Raw genomic sequence first — 15,502 nt, forward strand, 5'->3', positions numbered from 1 at the left:
AACGCACGTCATTGGCGACGCAACAAAGACACGGCCATGTGAACACTAGTACTGCAGAGAAAAATGCGAAAGCCAGGGGACACAGTTCATGTGAAACAAGTTTAACCCCATTTTGACTCTATTCGGCCCAACTGGGGGCTACTGTAATAAATAATCCTTTTTGTCCCATTCTCTGTTTCCTTTCCTTTGCCAACAAAATATCTATTCGGACAGTGGTCCTCTTGTAATTCTAAGGAAACTCCTATTTTCATGCTTTTCAAGGATACCTCTTCTTTTCTTTTCTTTTCTTTTTTTTCACCCCCACTAAAAATTATTATTAAATTTAATGATAATTTTTAATGTTGTAAATGACGAGTCGTTTAAGTGGTTCAACAGATTTGATCTTTAAACGACCGATCGTTTATCTCTTAAAAACTTCAATGACGTGGAGTCTTATCTCTAGCAACTTTCTAGCCGCCGCCACCATCTTTTGCAATTTTTCAATCTTCGCCGTCTCCAACGACCTTCTTGTTGCTACCATCTTTGATGACTTTCTAGCCGCCACCTCCAGCAACATTTTGACTACCACCATCTTCAGCAACCTTTTATATGACTATTGCTTCCAATCACTCATTGGCCGCCATCATTGGAAACTATATACCACTAGCTCCGCTGTTAAATCAAGCTCACGATTTGCTTTTGCTATGAATCGCACCTGATTGACCTTGGAGTCTAACATCTTGCTACTGCCACACAGGATCGTTATCACTTTCATCAGCGGATCATCATTTCATTGACTGATTTGAAGGCCAAACTCACATTCAAAATTTGGTTCTTGCCGCACTAGATCTATGCCAACAAAATAAAATGTCAAATCCTTTTATCTTTCCAAATGCTTCCATGAACTTCCACCTCGAGATTATAATACACTTCTATTAACTTTTCTAGCACTCAAAGAGATAGGGACGGTAAGAGAGTCAATAATATCAAAAATAACAAATGAGATACGCGAATCAAGTTCATTCTCGGGATGTTGTAGAGACAGAATAATAACTTGAGAGTCACCCTCAATAATAAAATTCTCAAGATTAAGAAAAGTAACAACTGATAAGAGAAACTACTAAGTGCGTAATTAAGGCTTCGCCATAATTTTGACAAACAAATAGGGCTGATTTGAAAAATCGTGCTAATAATATGGCCCCGATGATAGCGACAAACCGCTGCTTGTAACGCACCAATTTTGATGCCAAAGAGGTTCCCACGGGCGAAAAGGAAAGGCACGTGCACTCTGCTTTTGGGTCTTGTAACAAATATCCATTGAATCATTCACGGTGGTTGCCGGTTGGTCCCTATCAGGCTATCATTCATAAGCTCATGCCCACACAGCACCCAAGTAGGTGACCGTTGCACTCCACCCCTACTCCTTTTTGTTTTTACTCTACAAGCTTTTCACACGTACGCACTTTATTCAATTGTTCATTGAAAAAAAATCAACTAAAAATGCATAAAATCATGAATAAATAAAATAAAAAAAAAAGTATTTTAATTACAACAATAACAAATTCTTAAATAGTTTTTGAAATTAATTCTTTTTAACCCAAAAAAAAAAAAAAAAAAACTCATACCATTGAGTTCTTTTCTCTTTTACCAATAAGATTTACGCTCTCCCATACAATATTAATCTTTTTTTTTTAATTATCTTTAATTTAGTTAAAAATTAATTTATTTTATATGAGTGTACATTAAAGAGAATAATTTTAAAGACAAGCTGTTTTTTGTTTATTATTTCTAAAACAATTTCTGACATGGACAAAGAATTCAATCAAAGCAGAGAAAATACAAATATTCTTAAAATTTCCTCAAAATAGATGGAAGTTGACTAAGGAATGCTCAAATGTAATGCTAAAACATCAAATTAACACAATTCTGCAGTGGGTATGAAGCTAAAAATGTTTCTTCATCGTACTTGCAAATTTTTACCATACATCACTATAGTTAGCACCACTAGCAATATTTTCACATTTTCCTTCCATTTGGAGAATCTTCTTTGAGACTAGAGAATGAATTGCTACATGTAGGGCTCTAATTGAACCGAACCAAGCCAATTACTAAATGTTTAAATTCGGTTCGTTTAATTTTTTTTTTGAACATAAGTCGAGCTCGAGCTTATCACCGAACCAGATAATCTGTTCAAATTCTATTCATTTATTTTTTAAATGAACTTGAACTTGTTCACGAGTTACTTAATTTATTTAGTTATTCCATATATAAAGTAAATGTCGCAATTGTTTAATTTTTAAAAAAACTAATACTAATTATTAGTAACTTAATTATGGTTTTAAGATTTATTGTTTGAGTAATTAAAAATATTAACTCAAATCTTAAATAATCTCATCTCAATTTTATATATTTATCGTATAGTATATTTATACATTCATATACACACAAATGCACTTATATTTATATCTAGACTTACAATTATAATAATTCAACTTATATATATTATATTACGAAAAACATTTTTTTAAAATACTTAACATGTTCTCATTACAAAGTTTAAAATAATATAAATGAAGTTATATAAGCTTATACGAGTCATGCCGAGCCTAAATCTATACTAGCCTAAATTTTTTCCTCAAGCTCCATTCGTTTAATAAACGAACAAATCCTAATCCGAGCCAAATCCGAGCATTTAAAAGAAAAGAAAAGAAAAAATTATTTTCATCTTCAAACGATTCAAACGATCCAAAAGAACAAGTGGGACGGGGGGACTGGCACTCATCCGTTGATGCTCCACAGCTCATGGCCTTGAGTCTTGCTAATGATTTCAGAACCTACAATACTTGGAACAGTAGGCCAAGTCATGTTCCATTTATGACCCTCCAACAACCAAGAATCGAACTTTCACAATTGACAACACAAACACAAACTGAAAACAAGAATAATAGTCCACACACACACACAGGAAACAAAAAAATGTCGAAACCCAGCCTCTTTCCCGTGACCTTTCTTTACCTAGTACTGTTTTTCCTCCACACCCAACTCTCATTCTGCAACAGGGTCTCGGTTCTAGGCCTGGATTCACTGAAAAACAGTGAAATGGATGTAATGGTGAAAAGGGGTTGCTCCCAAACGATCGGTGAGTGCTTAACTGAGACAGAAATGGATTCAGAGACCAATCGGAGGGTTCTGGCGATGCAGAAGAAGTTTATAAGCTATGAGACACTGAGGAGGGACATGACTCCATGCGCAAATCCAGGGGCTCCGTACTACAATTGCCATTCTGGAGTGGCAAATCCTTACAATAGAGGTTGTGAAGTCATTACTCGATGTGCAAGAGGTATCATCAAAACTTGATGATAGTATGGAGAAATTCAAGCACTTCCCTTCTTTTTTTTCCTTTTTTTTGTGTTTTGTTGTTGGGGTATTAACAATGATTGTACATTTTAGACCTTTCTTTTCATTCGCTATATAAATGTATGCAAAGCTTTATTTTAGGGGGAGATCTAGTGGGATCTTTCCAGAAATAAGAATATAGGCGTAATGCTTGTTAGCCGAATTGATGAGTAGTGCTACATCTACATTTCACTTTTTTGTACTCTTTTCTAGAGGATATTTAGTGTGTTTTCTCCCTTTTTTAAGGTGTAAATTAGAGGAAGAACCCAGTCCGTATAATATTGCTCCTTTTAAAAAAATAATTTACAGAAGTTTCAGTCAAAGACATGACCATAAAATTTGAGCTGGTTCTTGGATTGTTTCTGACTAATTCCTCCCTTTTGGCTAGATTGAGAACTTCACAACTTAAAAGCTAAATTTGCCAGAAGATATATTGTGATTAGATATTGTTTCTATATATATATATATATATATAAAGGTGGATGTTTAAAGTGGAAAACAGGATGATTGCATCAGCATTTAAGACTGAAGATTAGACTAATATTAGCTGGCCTGTCTTTTTCAAATTCAATCTAACTTAGGGTTACTTTGGCACCTTACCCCACTCCACCCTGTGCCATTCAATCCGATTCCTTTTCCACCATGCCATGCCCAAGGTCGAAGGACATGCCGGCTTTGGTGTCTTTATGGGAATCAAATGTTTATCTTCATTGTAAAGTAGCCCAAGATGCAAAGTAAAGCTGTTCATTATATCGCATGTTTTGATTTAAGGGGTAATATCCATTTGCCTCATAAAAAAATTGAGGATAGCCTCATTAACATGTACAGTGGTGGGAGCCATAAGCTGTTCTGCTTTAGTGCTATATGCTTCACTCTGCTTTCCACTATCCTCTAAATCAAAGAATTCATTTCCTGCTGTGAGAAGGAAATATTGCTAACTTTTACTCAGGAATTGGAGGCTGGAACTTCTCAAACTAGCTTCACTCACAATTGCTAGGCACTAACACCAATACCTTCAAAAGAGTTCAACATTGTCCTCAAAATCGGTCACAGATTTCAGATTCTATGCAGTATTGTTCTGCCTGTTTTAATTTTCCAGTAGAGATAATCAACGATGTCCTCATGTGGTTCTTCTGAGCTATGCATCTAGATGATCTTTTCTTTAAGATGAGGTTATTTTTCTCTTTGGGATTTCATTTTTTCTACATAATGCATAGCAATTTGTGGATTCTGGGTCTAGGTTCTGAATTTTTCCTAAGGGCTTACAAAAACTTTGCATGCTTCTGAAATAATAAGATGGTGATCAGTTAAACGTAACTTTTTCTGTGGTGGTGCTAATGCCATATGATAGAAATATAACATGGCTTGTAGTGATCATGATACCTATCAAAATAAATCTTAACTTGATATCTTTCTATGCCATTTGGCAAATTTAGATTTTATGGATCCTTTGATAAAATACTCACCTGACCTCGAAAATATTGCTGGATATGCATAGTTTCTCCTTTTCTTTCTTTCTTCCCCCTCGAGTTTAACAATTGTTGGTGCATAATCACCACTCATTTCTATTATGTTTTCTCCCTGGATTGATGACCCAATTGATCAATGTGATCCCTTGTGCATCAAATTGCCGGACACAGTTGAATGACAATGATCTTGTATGTAGTAGTACCTTAGGCTGCCTCAGCAAGCTCACCCTAATTACCCAACACTCATGCATGTCCTACATGTTTAATTCCAAGACCTTCACGTTGTATGATACTTGATTGCTCATAAGCCTCATATTATACACTTTTTTGAGTCCTCATAGATTATTTCCTTTCCAATATTGTTTATTGTTTTTATTCCATCTGCTAGTTTCAATGTGGTTTCTGTGACTCTATGCAATTCATACTAATAAGCAAATCATCTCGGGGAAATTCCTAGCAGCTCTTTGTTACAATTCCCTTAAATCTATCCTCCTCTATTTGGAAACTTATTATTCTCCTCCTTTTTATTTGCACTTTCCTTTATCTAATGTAATTTTCATTCAATAAGATATCTTAGAAGATGATGTTGAGAATGCAGCTGTGAGTGTAGAAAGGTTCAAGTCCCACATTAGAAAGATGTCATAAGTGTAAGTGATTAATATAGCATAATTGGGCTCAAACCCATAAGCTTAAGCTTTTTGAGGACGGTTCCTCTATCGTTCATGTGGTGTATTTGGAATTATGAAGATTGTGATAGATCAGTGATCGAGTTAAAAAGCTATTATGTCAAATCTCTCTATGCTTTGGATGGCTGCTTAAAATAGTTCTTCCTAGTTGGGTACCTTTCTTGTATACTCTGCACAGGAGCCGTTGTAATGGAACCTCTTATCCCTAGCGAGAATGCTGCTATGCAGGAAATCCATTTGTGAAATGGTTTGCCATGTAGGTATAACTGTGTAGGTAACTTCCTTTCTTCAATTAAGTGCATATCGTCAACCAAAAAACCTTGTAATTTCTTCCCACCAAATTGCTAAGGAAGCTTTGGGAGAGATTTTGTCAATGTGATCATAACATTTAGACACTTGTCACAAAGTTCTTCCAATGTTTTTAATCTTAATGAGCCTAAACATGCCCTGGCAAGGTTGCATTGGTTGTGTTCTTCATGTTGAACTGGATTTCCTAAACGCCTTAACTTTATGAGAATGTTACAAACCTGAATGTCAAGCATGCAACGGGATAAAATTAGGGTAGGTTTTTAGAGGGAATCTGTGTCTCCTTTAATCGTAAGTTTGGATAATAAATTATCTGAATGCCTTTATTATTATTCTGTCAATCTTTAAATAGGCCTACAATCAGATAAAATAACAATAAACGCCTAATCTTATAATATTAATGATGGCGTTTCAGAATGTCTATTTATCCACTCTTCCATCACGGTTTATAGGGCAACCACCATTAGAATCTATCTTGATATTTGACTTTTCAAGTACTTCAAGAGCTTGCAAGCGGAAATTGTGAGCGCCACGGTTGGAAATGAAAGCAGCCAGCAAGGGCATTCTCTGTCTTTGGCTGGCACTGATGCCATGATATCATACTTGGCCCACAAAAAATATCAAACAGGCATCAGATTAGACCCTCTCTTCTTGGACACCGACGAAAGCCCATTACAGCTCTCTTGGTCTTCGTTGTCGTCCCCGTTTTTTATTTCTTTGGATTTGAGAAAAATACCCATCAAATCAAAACCCCCTATCGCATCGCACGGGTTCTCTGTAACGCATGGTATATTATCACACAAAGCCTACTCATCTTCCCCTTGCTCGGCCGTACACGCCAGTTACAGGGCGACTGGGCTTGGGCTTGGGCATGGGTTGCAAGAGGTGCGCCTGTTTTGCCACGCACGGCCATGCATTTCTTCTTGGATTTTTTTTCTCCTACATACTCTCCGGGCGGCTTCTCAATCAAGGTGCAGACAACTCCGTGTTACATGGCCACGCTTGGGGTTGGGGCTTCATTGTGATGGTAATGCGATTGGTTTTGTGTAGTTAGGGCCAAACAAGGTGGTGGGGTTCTCAGGTTGACTGGGTTGTGGCTAGAATCGGTTGGTGGTTTTGGTTGTGATAATGGTGGAGATGGCATTGTTGGTGGCTCCAAGGGGGGCATTCATTGTGCAGATCATCTCTTTTACTTGCTTATCATTTGTTCCATGCTAGTGTTGAGATAATTCATTTTTTGCTCTATATGATCTAGCCAGTCATCCGCCATAATTGGCTCTAACACCATTTATTACGAACCTGAATGTCAAGCGCATAATGGGATAAAATTATTTTAAGTTTTTAGAGAGAACCTGAGCCTCCTTCAAACATTCAAACAGAAGTTTAGATTTATAAATTCTCTAGATGCCTTTATTATCCATATGCCAATCTCTAAATAGACTTACAATTAGATAAAATAACAATAAGCCTAATCTTAAAAACAACCTCTAAACCTTGTTAGATGAAGTCCTACTTTAACATAATTTCTCTTAATATGGTGCCCCAAAATTCTATCCGTAATTAAGAATCTAACCTGATAAATGTAGTCAGCCGTTATGATGAATGTATGGCTACACGGGGTGGGCTGGATTCAAGGTTAAAAGGCAGTATGCCAATTAAAACAGCTCCTGATATTTGGAGTTTCTAGCACCCTCTCAAACCAAACTTGATTTTTCTTTAACGTTTGATTCAATAACATCCGAGTCCTCTGTTTATAGACTAAATCTCTTAATTCCTTATTTATCTGACAAATAATTAACATTAACTAAAACAAAAATTATAACATTCGAGCTTCTTGAATCTTGATCGCTTTTGTTAGAACAGATTTCTGTTTGGTGACATGTAGATCTTTGATTCGTCTTGTCCTTGGTAACCTGCAAAGAACAAACAATACGTCAAAAAGACGTCCCCTCTCTGATACCCAAGTCAATGGACAATTTTGAAAAGTATTAAGAGTCGGGATTTTTGAGTATATTTTAGTATATATTTGTACCTGCTGTAGCAACCTTTTTATAGGCATATAGTTCTGAGACTACTTGGAGTGCTCTACTACACTTCTATCAAAAGTATGTTCCCATATTGTGGGATTTAGACTGATTTTCTTGCAGTTTAGTTTGAGTAGGACACTTAATCTTCATAAGATATTTGAATAATGTATCTTATCCTATGTGTTCTAGATATATCTTTCAAGGTGTTATAGGACTCTGCTAAACCCTAGTGACTGAGCGTGTTAAGTTGGGCCAGCAAGATCAACTAGGTACTGGTTCGGGTATAGGCCCATTTAGCTTAGGGGATGATAATCAAAAGATCTCCTACCTGCGTCAACACAGCAATCTTTATTTTTTGACAATCTTCTACTCGGGATACTCAAGCCATCTCGGCCTTGGGAAGTTCTTTCCATCTCGGCCTCGGGATCTTTTGTTGCTTCTGGAGCTTTCAGTTATCTCGATATCCTTGAGTCTTGGTAAATTTCATCCTCAGGATCTTTTGTACTATCTTTCAAACTCGAAAAATTTCTCAGACTCTTTTTTTTTTTCCCATACCCTTCTTGTCATGGTTCATGGTAGGAAGCTTCTTGACAATGAATAAGGTTTCTTGAGAGTTTTTTCTTCGAATTCATGGGTCATATCTTGGGATTGGACCTCATATTTCTGGCATGTAGATCATGTAGGATACTGCTATGTGTATCATTCAGCAATGACCCCCCAATCCTGATGCAGACTTATCACTTAGGTTTTTGTGATTCGGTTTATGAGTTGTCTCCCCACATGATTTCTTTTGTAGGGATTGTCTCCCCGTATGATTTTTTGCCATGATTTTTGCCAAAGCAAGACCCTTGAAATCTGTTAGAACAGATGTGTGTGTGTGTATATATATATATATATATATATATATATATATATTGAATAATGATTAGTTTGCATACCTGAGTTGATAGACCGGTTTTCAACCACTATGGTTGTTGGCATTTAATGATGTTTGGAGCCTTGGCCAAGGCTTTGGGTGCTCGAACTAGTGTCAAGGCTTTGGATGCTCGGACTGGTGTTGAGGCTTTAGTGGTCCGAGGCTTACAGTGGCTCGGGGCTTATGGTGGCCCGAGACTTATGGCGGCTTGGCTTGTGTCGGGGCCTTTTTGTGCTCAAATCATGTCGAGTAATCTCGAGGCAGGATGAGGCTGTAATGCTCGAATCGTGCCGAGTAATCTCGAGGCAGGATTAGGCGGTTTGACCCATCATGCCGATTGACTCAAGGTGTGAAGGATTTCTCCGACTCAAATCTTGTCGATTAAATCGAAGCATGATGACGAGCCCTTTCATTTGGCACATCATGCCGATTGACTCGGACTTCTCCGACTCAACTCATGTCAATTAAAGCGATGCATGAGGTTGAGCCCTTTTATTTGGCCGACTTGAATCATGTCAATTTTTATCGAGGCATGACGTCTAGCCCTTTCAATTGGCCGACTCGAAATTAGGTCGATTAAATCGAGGAGACTACTTGGAGTGCTCTTATGCACTTCTATCAGGAGTCTGTTCCCCATGTTGTGGGATTTAGACCGATCTTCTTTTTCTTTTCTTTTTTTGAACGGAAACGATAATCTATTATTGATATGGTAAACAGCCCAAGGCTTACAACTTGAAAATAAGGGACAAGCCCACCATTCTCTAAACCAGAAGAATCTGGCTTAATAAACAGCTGCCAAAGCAGAAATACAACTTTTTGAGCCTCTTTTAACGCTCACTTTCTAAAGAAAAGAGACTAGATCTAGCAATTAGCCAACAAATATTCCCATAAAAATTGAACCCAACACAAGCAGACTGTGACCCAAGAAAAGAGAAGAAAAAAAAAACACACGACACTGAAGCAGAAACCACCCAAAAACAAGCTGCCGGCAGTGGAGGAAAAGGGCCAAGAAGCCGGACGGCGGCGCGTGAAGGACACGCGCCGACACCGGCGCCACCCAGACGGAGGACCAACGTTGGCCGACCGAAAACCGCCGAGATCGGCCAAAAAGAAGCGGCGCATGGCCCACACGAGCACCAAAAAGCAAACCACGCGCCGGTCAACGGTGACCGACAAGGCCGGATCTAGCGGCGGCTGGGGCGGAAGGCGGCGGAGAACGCGGCAAGGGGGCGCGTGTCAGTCAGAAGTGGGCGAGGAAGAGCAGATCTGGCTTCCAAAATCTAAAAAAAAAAAAAAAAAAAAGGTGAAAGAACGGCCAAAAACATCCCGCGGACGACACGAACGCTCAGCCAATTCCCCAAAGAAGACAACTTGAGATGAAAATTCCTGTCAAACAAAAGAAAACAAACAAATAACGACACATAAAACCACCATAGCCCAGAAAGGCTAGGGGAAGATTAGCCTCCACCGGATCTAGCCGGAAGGAACAAAAGCTCCACAACCCTAAAGGTTAGGAAAAAAACTAACCCCGCTGAACCAACTCAGGGGGAACAAAAAAATCTCTGACTCACGAGGAGTTAGAGGGAAATCACCACCGGAAGGGGGAGGCAAGAAAACCATCTCCTCCCAGAGAAAACCATGCTCTCAAGAAGTGCTCCTCTCCTCTCTCCGTTCCTATATGTATTTAGACCAATCTTCTAATAGTTTAGTTTGAGTAAGACACTAACTCTTCATAGGATATTTGAATAATATATTTTATTTCATGTGTTCTAGATATAACCTTCAAGGTATTACAAGACTCTGTTAAACCTTAGTGAATAAGCGGGTCAAATTGAACCAGCAAGATCAACTAGGTCCTAGTTTAGGTATAGGCCCATTTAGCTTAAGGGAGGGGATGATAATTTCCCCCAACAGCTTTCCTTTCGAAACATCTCAAAATGAAATAGACTTTAAAGTCACTTTTTTCCCTTATCTTTTACTCATCACTATTTTTCTTTTTTTTCAAGAAAAAGCAAAGTAGATAGGGAGCAGTGAGTAAAGGAAGGAGACAAATATATCCTCTCTGTAGAAACAAATTATTAGAGATTATCATTTAACAATAGTCAAAAAGATAACTAGATAAGCATGAAACAAAATTCCACACGATTTGACTTTAACCTACTACCATCATCCACACCGTGGCATGGATTACCAATTGGATGCTGGGTCATGATTTCCACGTTATATGCGTTTTCTGTCATACTCGCACGTTTGTTTGTGAGTGGAGAAGAAGATGCAGAAAGAAAAATAATGTAATACTGTCCTATTTATAAAACAAAAAAAGTCAAGAAACAATAATGTTACCAAAACAAATCAATAACCTGAGGAAAATAGTAGTTCTTTTTTTTTTTTTCTTCTTTTCGATGATAACAAAGGCAGCGAAACTCAAAAGAGCAGCTGCTGCAAAGCCTGCAATATAATCACACACAGCCCCATCCATCCTTATTCATTCAAACCCCAGGTCTTCTTTCAACAGAGACCAATCGATTTCTTTCTTCCCATACATTCCACCGCCAAACACAACAAAAAAAAAAAAAAAAAAAAAAACCTAGAAGAAACAAAACCTACGATCCTACTACAAATCCTCGAATAGTAAAAGAAACGATCAAACCAAATATCAAATATATTTGTTCTCTCTCCATCTGTCGTTGTTCGTGAGCCTCTCAGTACCTGTAGTGAATAGGCTTGTAAGGACCCTCAATAGGCACGCTAATGTAGTCAGCCTGGTCCTTGGTGAGTTTGGTGAGCCTAGCCCCAAGCTTGCCAAGGTGAAGTGCAGCAACCTTCTCATCAAGGTGCTTTGGCAAAACATACACCTTCTTCTCATACTTCCCAGTTGCCTTCTCCTTCCACAGCTCAAGCTGGGCAATCACCTGGTTTGTGAACGAGCAGGACATCACGAAACTAGGGTGCCCTGTGGCACAACCCAAGTTCATGAGCCGACCCTCCGCCAACACAATGATGCCGGAGTTGGTCTCGGGGAAGACCCACCTGTCTGTTTGAGGCTTGATGGTGATGCGCTTCACGCCGGGGTAGCTCTCGAGCCCGAGCATGTCAATCTCGTTGTCAAAATGGCCAATGTTGCTAACAATGGCATTGTTCTTCATCTTCCTCATGTGGTGTACGGTGATGATGTCCTTGTTACCGGTGGTGGTGACAAAGATGTCAGCCTGAGAGACAACGTCCTCAAGGGTCAGGACCTGGAAACCTTCCATGAGGGCCTGAAGAGCACAAATTGGATCGATCTCAGTCACAACCACACGGGCTCCAGCTTGTTTCAAGGCAGCAGCACAGCCCTTGCCAACATCACCGTATCCACAGACAACAGCAACCTTGCCGGCAATCATGACGTCGGTAGCTCTCATCAAGCCATCAGGGAGAGAGTGGCGGCATCCATACAAGTTATCGAACTGTACGTGTCCACCAAGTTCACGGCCGTTATTAGATCAAACATGACAGAGAAATCGAGCAGTAATAAAAGAGTTCGCATTTTAAAAATTTTAGTCGGAACTTCGGTTTGGGCCAGATCCCACCAACCACTAACATGTTAAAGTATAAAGATATGCTTGTTATTGCTAGTTAACAAACTTCTCTAAAAGAATATGAATCCAACAATTATTCTCGCCCTACAAGACTAAAACATAAAGCAAAGCAAAGATTGAATCTGAGATTCGAAATCGTACTAAACAATATTTCAAAACGATCTAATAGAATAATAAGCATGATAGTCTTTGTAATTACTTATTCCCCGACACCAAACAAAACATAGCAAAGATTCCAAAATTCACGATCATTTTTCTTACTCTGTTTCCCGTGGCGTCAACAAATCAAAAATAAAACAACTTTCCTCGAAAATCGAAATGTAACAAGCAAAGTGAACACAAATAAACCACAGTAAAAACCGAGCTGTTATGCACAGATCTGATGCAAAACCCAGAGGACCAATTAGATCTAGAACTAAAATCAGCTCAAATGACTCAAAGCATAAAAACCCAACAGATCTAAACTAAAATCCCAATAGCCAAAGGAAAAAACACAAACGAAAATCAACCAAATCTGAACCAAAATCACACAGATCTAAAGCATTACGTACCTTGCTCTTGGTGACAGAGTCGTTCACGTTAATAGCAGGGAACAAGAGGGTACCACTGGCCTCCATCTGGTATAGCCTCTTAACCCCAGTGGTAGTCTCCTCCGACACTCCCACCAATCTCTGCTTCATCTTGTGGTACCTCTTGGGGTCGGTCTTCAGTCCATCTCTGATAATCGTCAGCACGATCTGGAACTCCGCATTGTCGGTGGAGGCCGGGTCCGGGACCTTCCCGGTCTTCTCGAAGATCTCCTCGGCCTTCACGCCCTCGTGGATCAGAAGCGTGGCGTCCCCACCGTCGTCCACAATCAGGTCCGGCCCGCCGCCGGGACCCCAGTCAAGGGCCCGCTCGGTGCACCACCAGTACTCCTGCAGGGTCTCTCCCTTCCAGGCGAAGACCGCGGCAGAGTCGCGCGCGATGGCCGCGGCGGCGTGGTCCTGGGTGGAGAAGATGTTGCAAGAGCACCAGCGGACCTCGGCGCCTAGCGCGGTGAGGGTCTCGATGAGGACCCCGGTCTGGATGGTCATGTGGAGCGAGCCGGTGATCCTGGCCCCCTTGAAAGGCTGGGAGGGCCCGAACTCGGTGCGGCAGGCCATGAGTCCAGGCATCTCCACCTCGGCCAGCTCGAGCTCCAGGCGGCCAAAGTCCGCCTGGGACATGTCCTTCACCTTGTACTCGCGGCCACTGGTGGTTTTCTCTACCAGCAAAGCCATTTTCAACGAAGTGGGAGATTAGAAGATGGGTGATTGGGTTGAAGGTGGGAGTTGTGAACGAGGGTGAGTGTGAGAGTAAGAGGTCTTATAAATAGGTTAGAGAGCTTGAAATGGACGGTGAGGATTGCTGCGCAAGGTTGGTGGATTTGGTAAATGAAAGTGAAACGTTTCAGCGTTGGACACGGAAGATGATGCGGGGACCCGTGTGGCTACAAGTGATGGACGATGATACAGGACGTAGGTTGCAATGTTCGACACGCGTCATGGTTGCATTGGTTGGATGCTTAAGATGTTTTAGGGCTTTTGTGTGCTTTCTTGCACCGGGTCCGATTCTGTTTCACTTGGGTCGTTTTGCTTTTACTTAATTAAGGCTAACCCAACACATCAATTGTGGCCATTTGCTATTTATAAGATTTTTTTTATACTATTGAATATCATACAAGAAGGAATTTTTTTGAGAAAATTATTATGCTATGTCGTCGAGAAAAGAGAGATAGATAAACACAATACGTAATATTGGTACAATTTTCGGTATGGAGACGTATCGCCTTATGATTCGTCAAACAAACTCTTCTCTTCCTTGTCTTCTTTGAGATCTGCAAAAATAACAAACGACTAGTCAGGGGCACCGACTACACCCACTCTAATGACTAAGTCAGTATAAACTTTATGACTTTCAAGAAAAACTAAAAATCTCAGAGCTTAGAGAATATATATATATATATTAAAAGACCTGGTGTAGTAGTCTTATTTATAGACTTACTGGAGTTCTTAAAGGACTAGAAGTCTTAGCCATGAATCGTTTAAGTTTTAACCTTATCTTCATAAAATTTTGAATTGAGTACAAGTTGGATAGGACTCCGCCTCTTTCAGCTGAATTCCACGTTGATAAGGATATGTATCCCATTAATGTTGAGATAATATAAATACATTCCGAATATCTTGGGATTGGGTACTTAACAAACATCTCACGAATCATGGATATAGATTTCTAATAGTTATCAGATACTTAGTTGCCGAATTTGAGAAGATAGCTTTACGACGCTTATACTGTACACAGACCAATCCTCCGAGGTGGAAATATCTAAGACGTATTGGCTCCATACAGACTTGGAGATCTCGGTTTATTCCGCACCCTACAGAGTCTTGAAGTCTGAGGTGTTCAATCTCTCTAGACATGTCATAGTCTGAGGCTCTCCGACCCCGAGTTAATTTCTTCGTAGAAGGTTATGACAAACATCCGAGGTGTTCTTACCGAGCCAGGTCGGGCCTATGGGTTGAAACTCCGACTTGACTTGGGGGCCACGTGGCTTCAAGGCAAATTATTTCCCCAACACGTAACAAACTATTACCTTCTAAAAGTTTGATTTAGAAAAAGTGATATGGATCAATTACAAGTTTTTGGTTTAAAGTATAGTTAAGTAACATATCAAAGACGACTTCTAGGCTTGTGATTTGTGACTGATGCTATATAATCCATTTGTAGGAGCATGAATTTAGTGTTGGAATGTATCTTGATCCAACTTGTTTTCAAGAGATTGTTGATGGTTCTTTTTCTAGTATTTTGTAGAGGCCATGCATGATAAGATGACGTTCGTGTGAAATTTGTTTAATTACCAAATGGTTGTAGGCCGATTGCAAATGGGTTTTCAAAATCATACATGATTCGACATAAAGGTACATTCTCATTTGTTTCTATCCATGGCTTTTTTCAAATAATCATAGCATTGACAACTCTTTTACTTAGAGTTATATCCAATTAGATGTCAATACAGCTTTTCTCGATGGACATCTATTAGAATATGTGTATATAGAGCATCCAGATAGTTTTTAAGTGAATGGAAAATGAAGAAAAAGAGAACAGAATATAATTGAGAAAT

At 39.5% G+C, this 15,502-nt stretch overlaps 2 protein-coding genes across 2 annotated transcripts; one reads left to right on the forward strand and one right to left on the reverse strand.

Annotated features, from left to right (window-relative positions):
• Positions 1 to 2,754: 2,754 nt before the first annotated feature.
• Positions 2,755 to 3,538, forward strand: LOC133858506 (protein RALF-like 24). The gene has a single exon (XM_062293981.1). It carries the CDS (start codon positions 2,782 to 2,784, stop codon positions 3,334 to 3,336), a length of 555 nt encoding a protein of 184 aa, XP_062149965.1. The 5' UTR covers positions 2,755 to 2,781; the 3' UTR covers positions 3,337 to 3,538.
• A 7,597-nt stretch (positions 3,539 to 11,135) lies between these two features.
• LOC133871762 (adenosylhomocysteinase 1) lies at positions 11,136 to 13,693 on the reverse strand. The gene is made up of 2 exons (XM_062309182.1): positions 12,912 to 13,693; positions 11,136 to 12,228 (listed from the first exon to the last, which is right to left on the reverse strand). The coding sequence occupies exons 1-2, from the start codon at positions 13,620 to 13,622 to the stop codon at positions 11,482 to 11,484; spliced, it is 1,458 nt and encodes a 485-aa protein (XP_062165166.1). The 5' UTR covers positions 13,623 to 13,693; the 3' UTR covers positions 11,136 to 11,481.
• Positions 13,694 to 15,502: the final 1,809 nt, after the last annotated feature.

Source organism: Alnus glutinosa, chromosome 1 (assembly GCF_958979055.1).
Source record: "Alnus glutinosa chromosome 1, dhAlnGlut1.1, whole genome shotgun sequence".
NCBI lineage: Eukaryota > Viridiplantae > Streptophyta > Magnoliopsida > Fagales > Betulaceae > Alnus > Alnus glutinosa.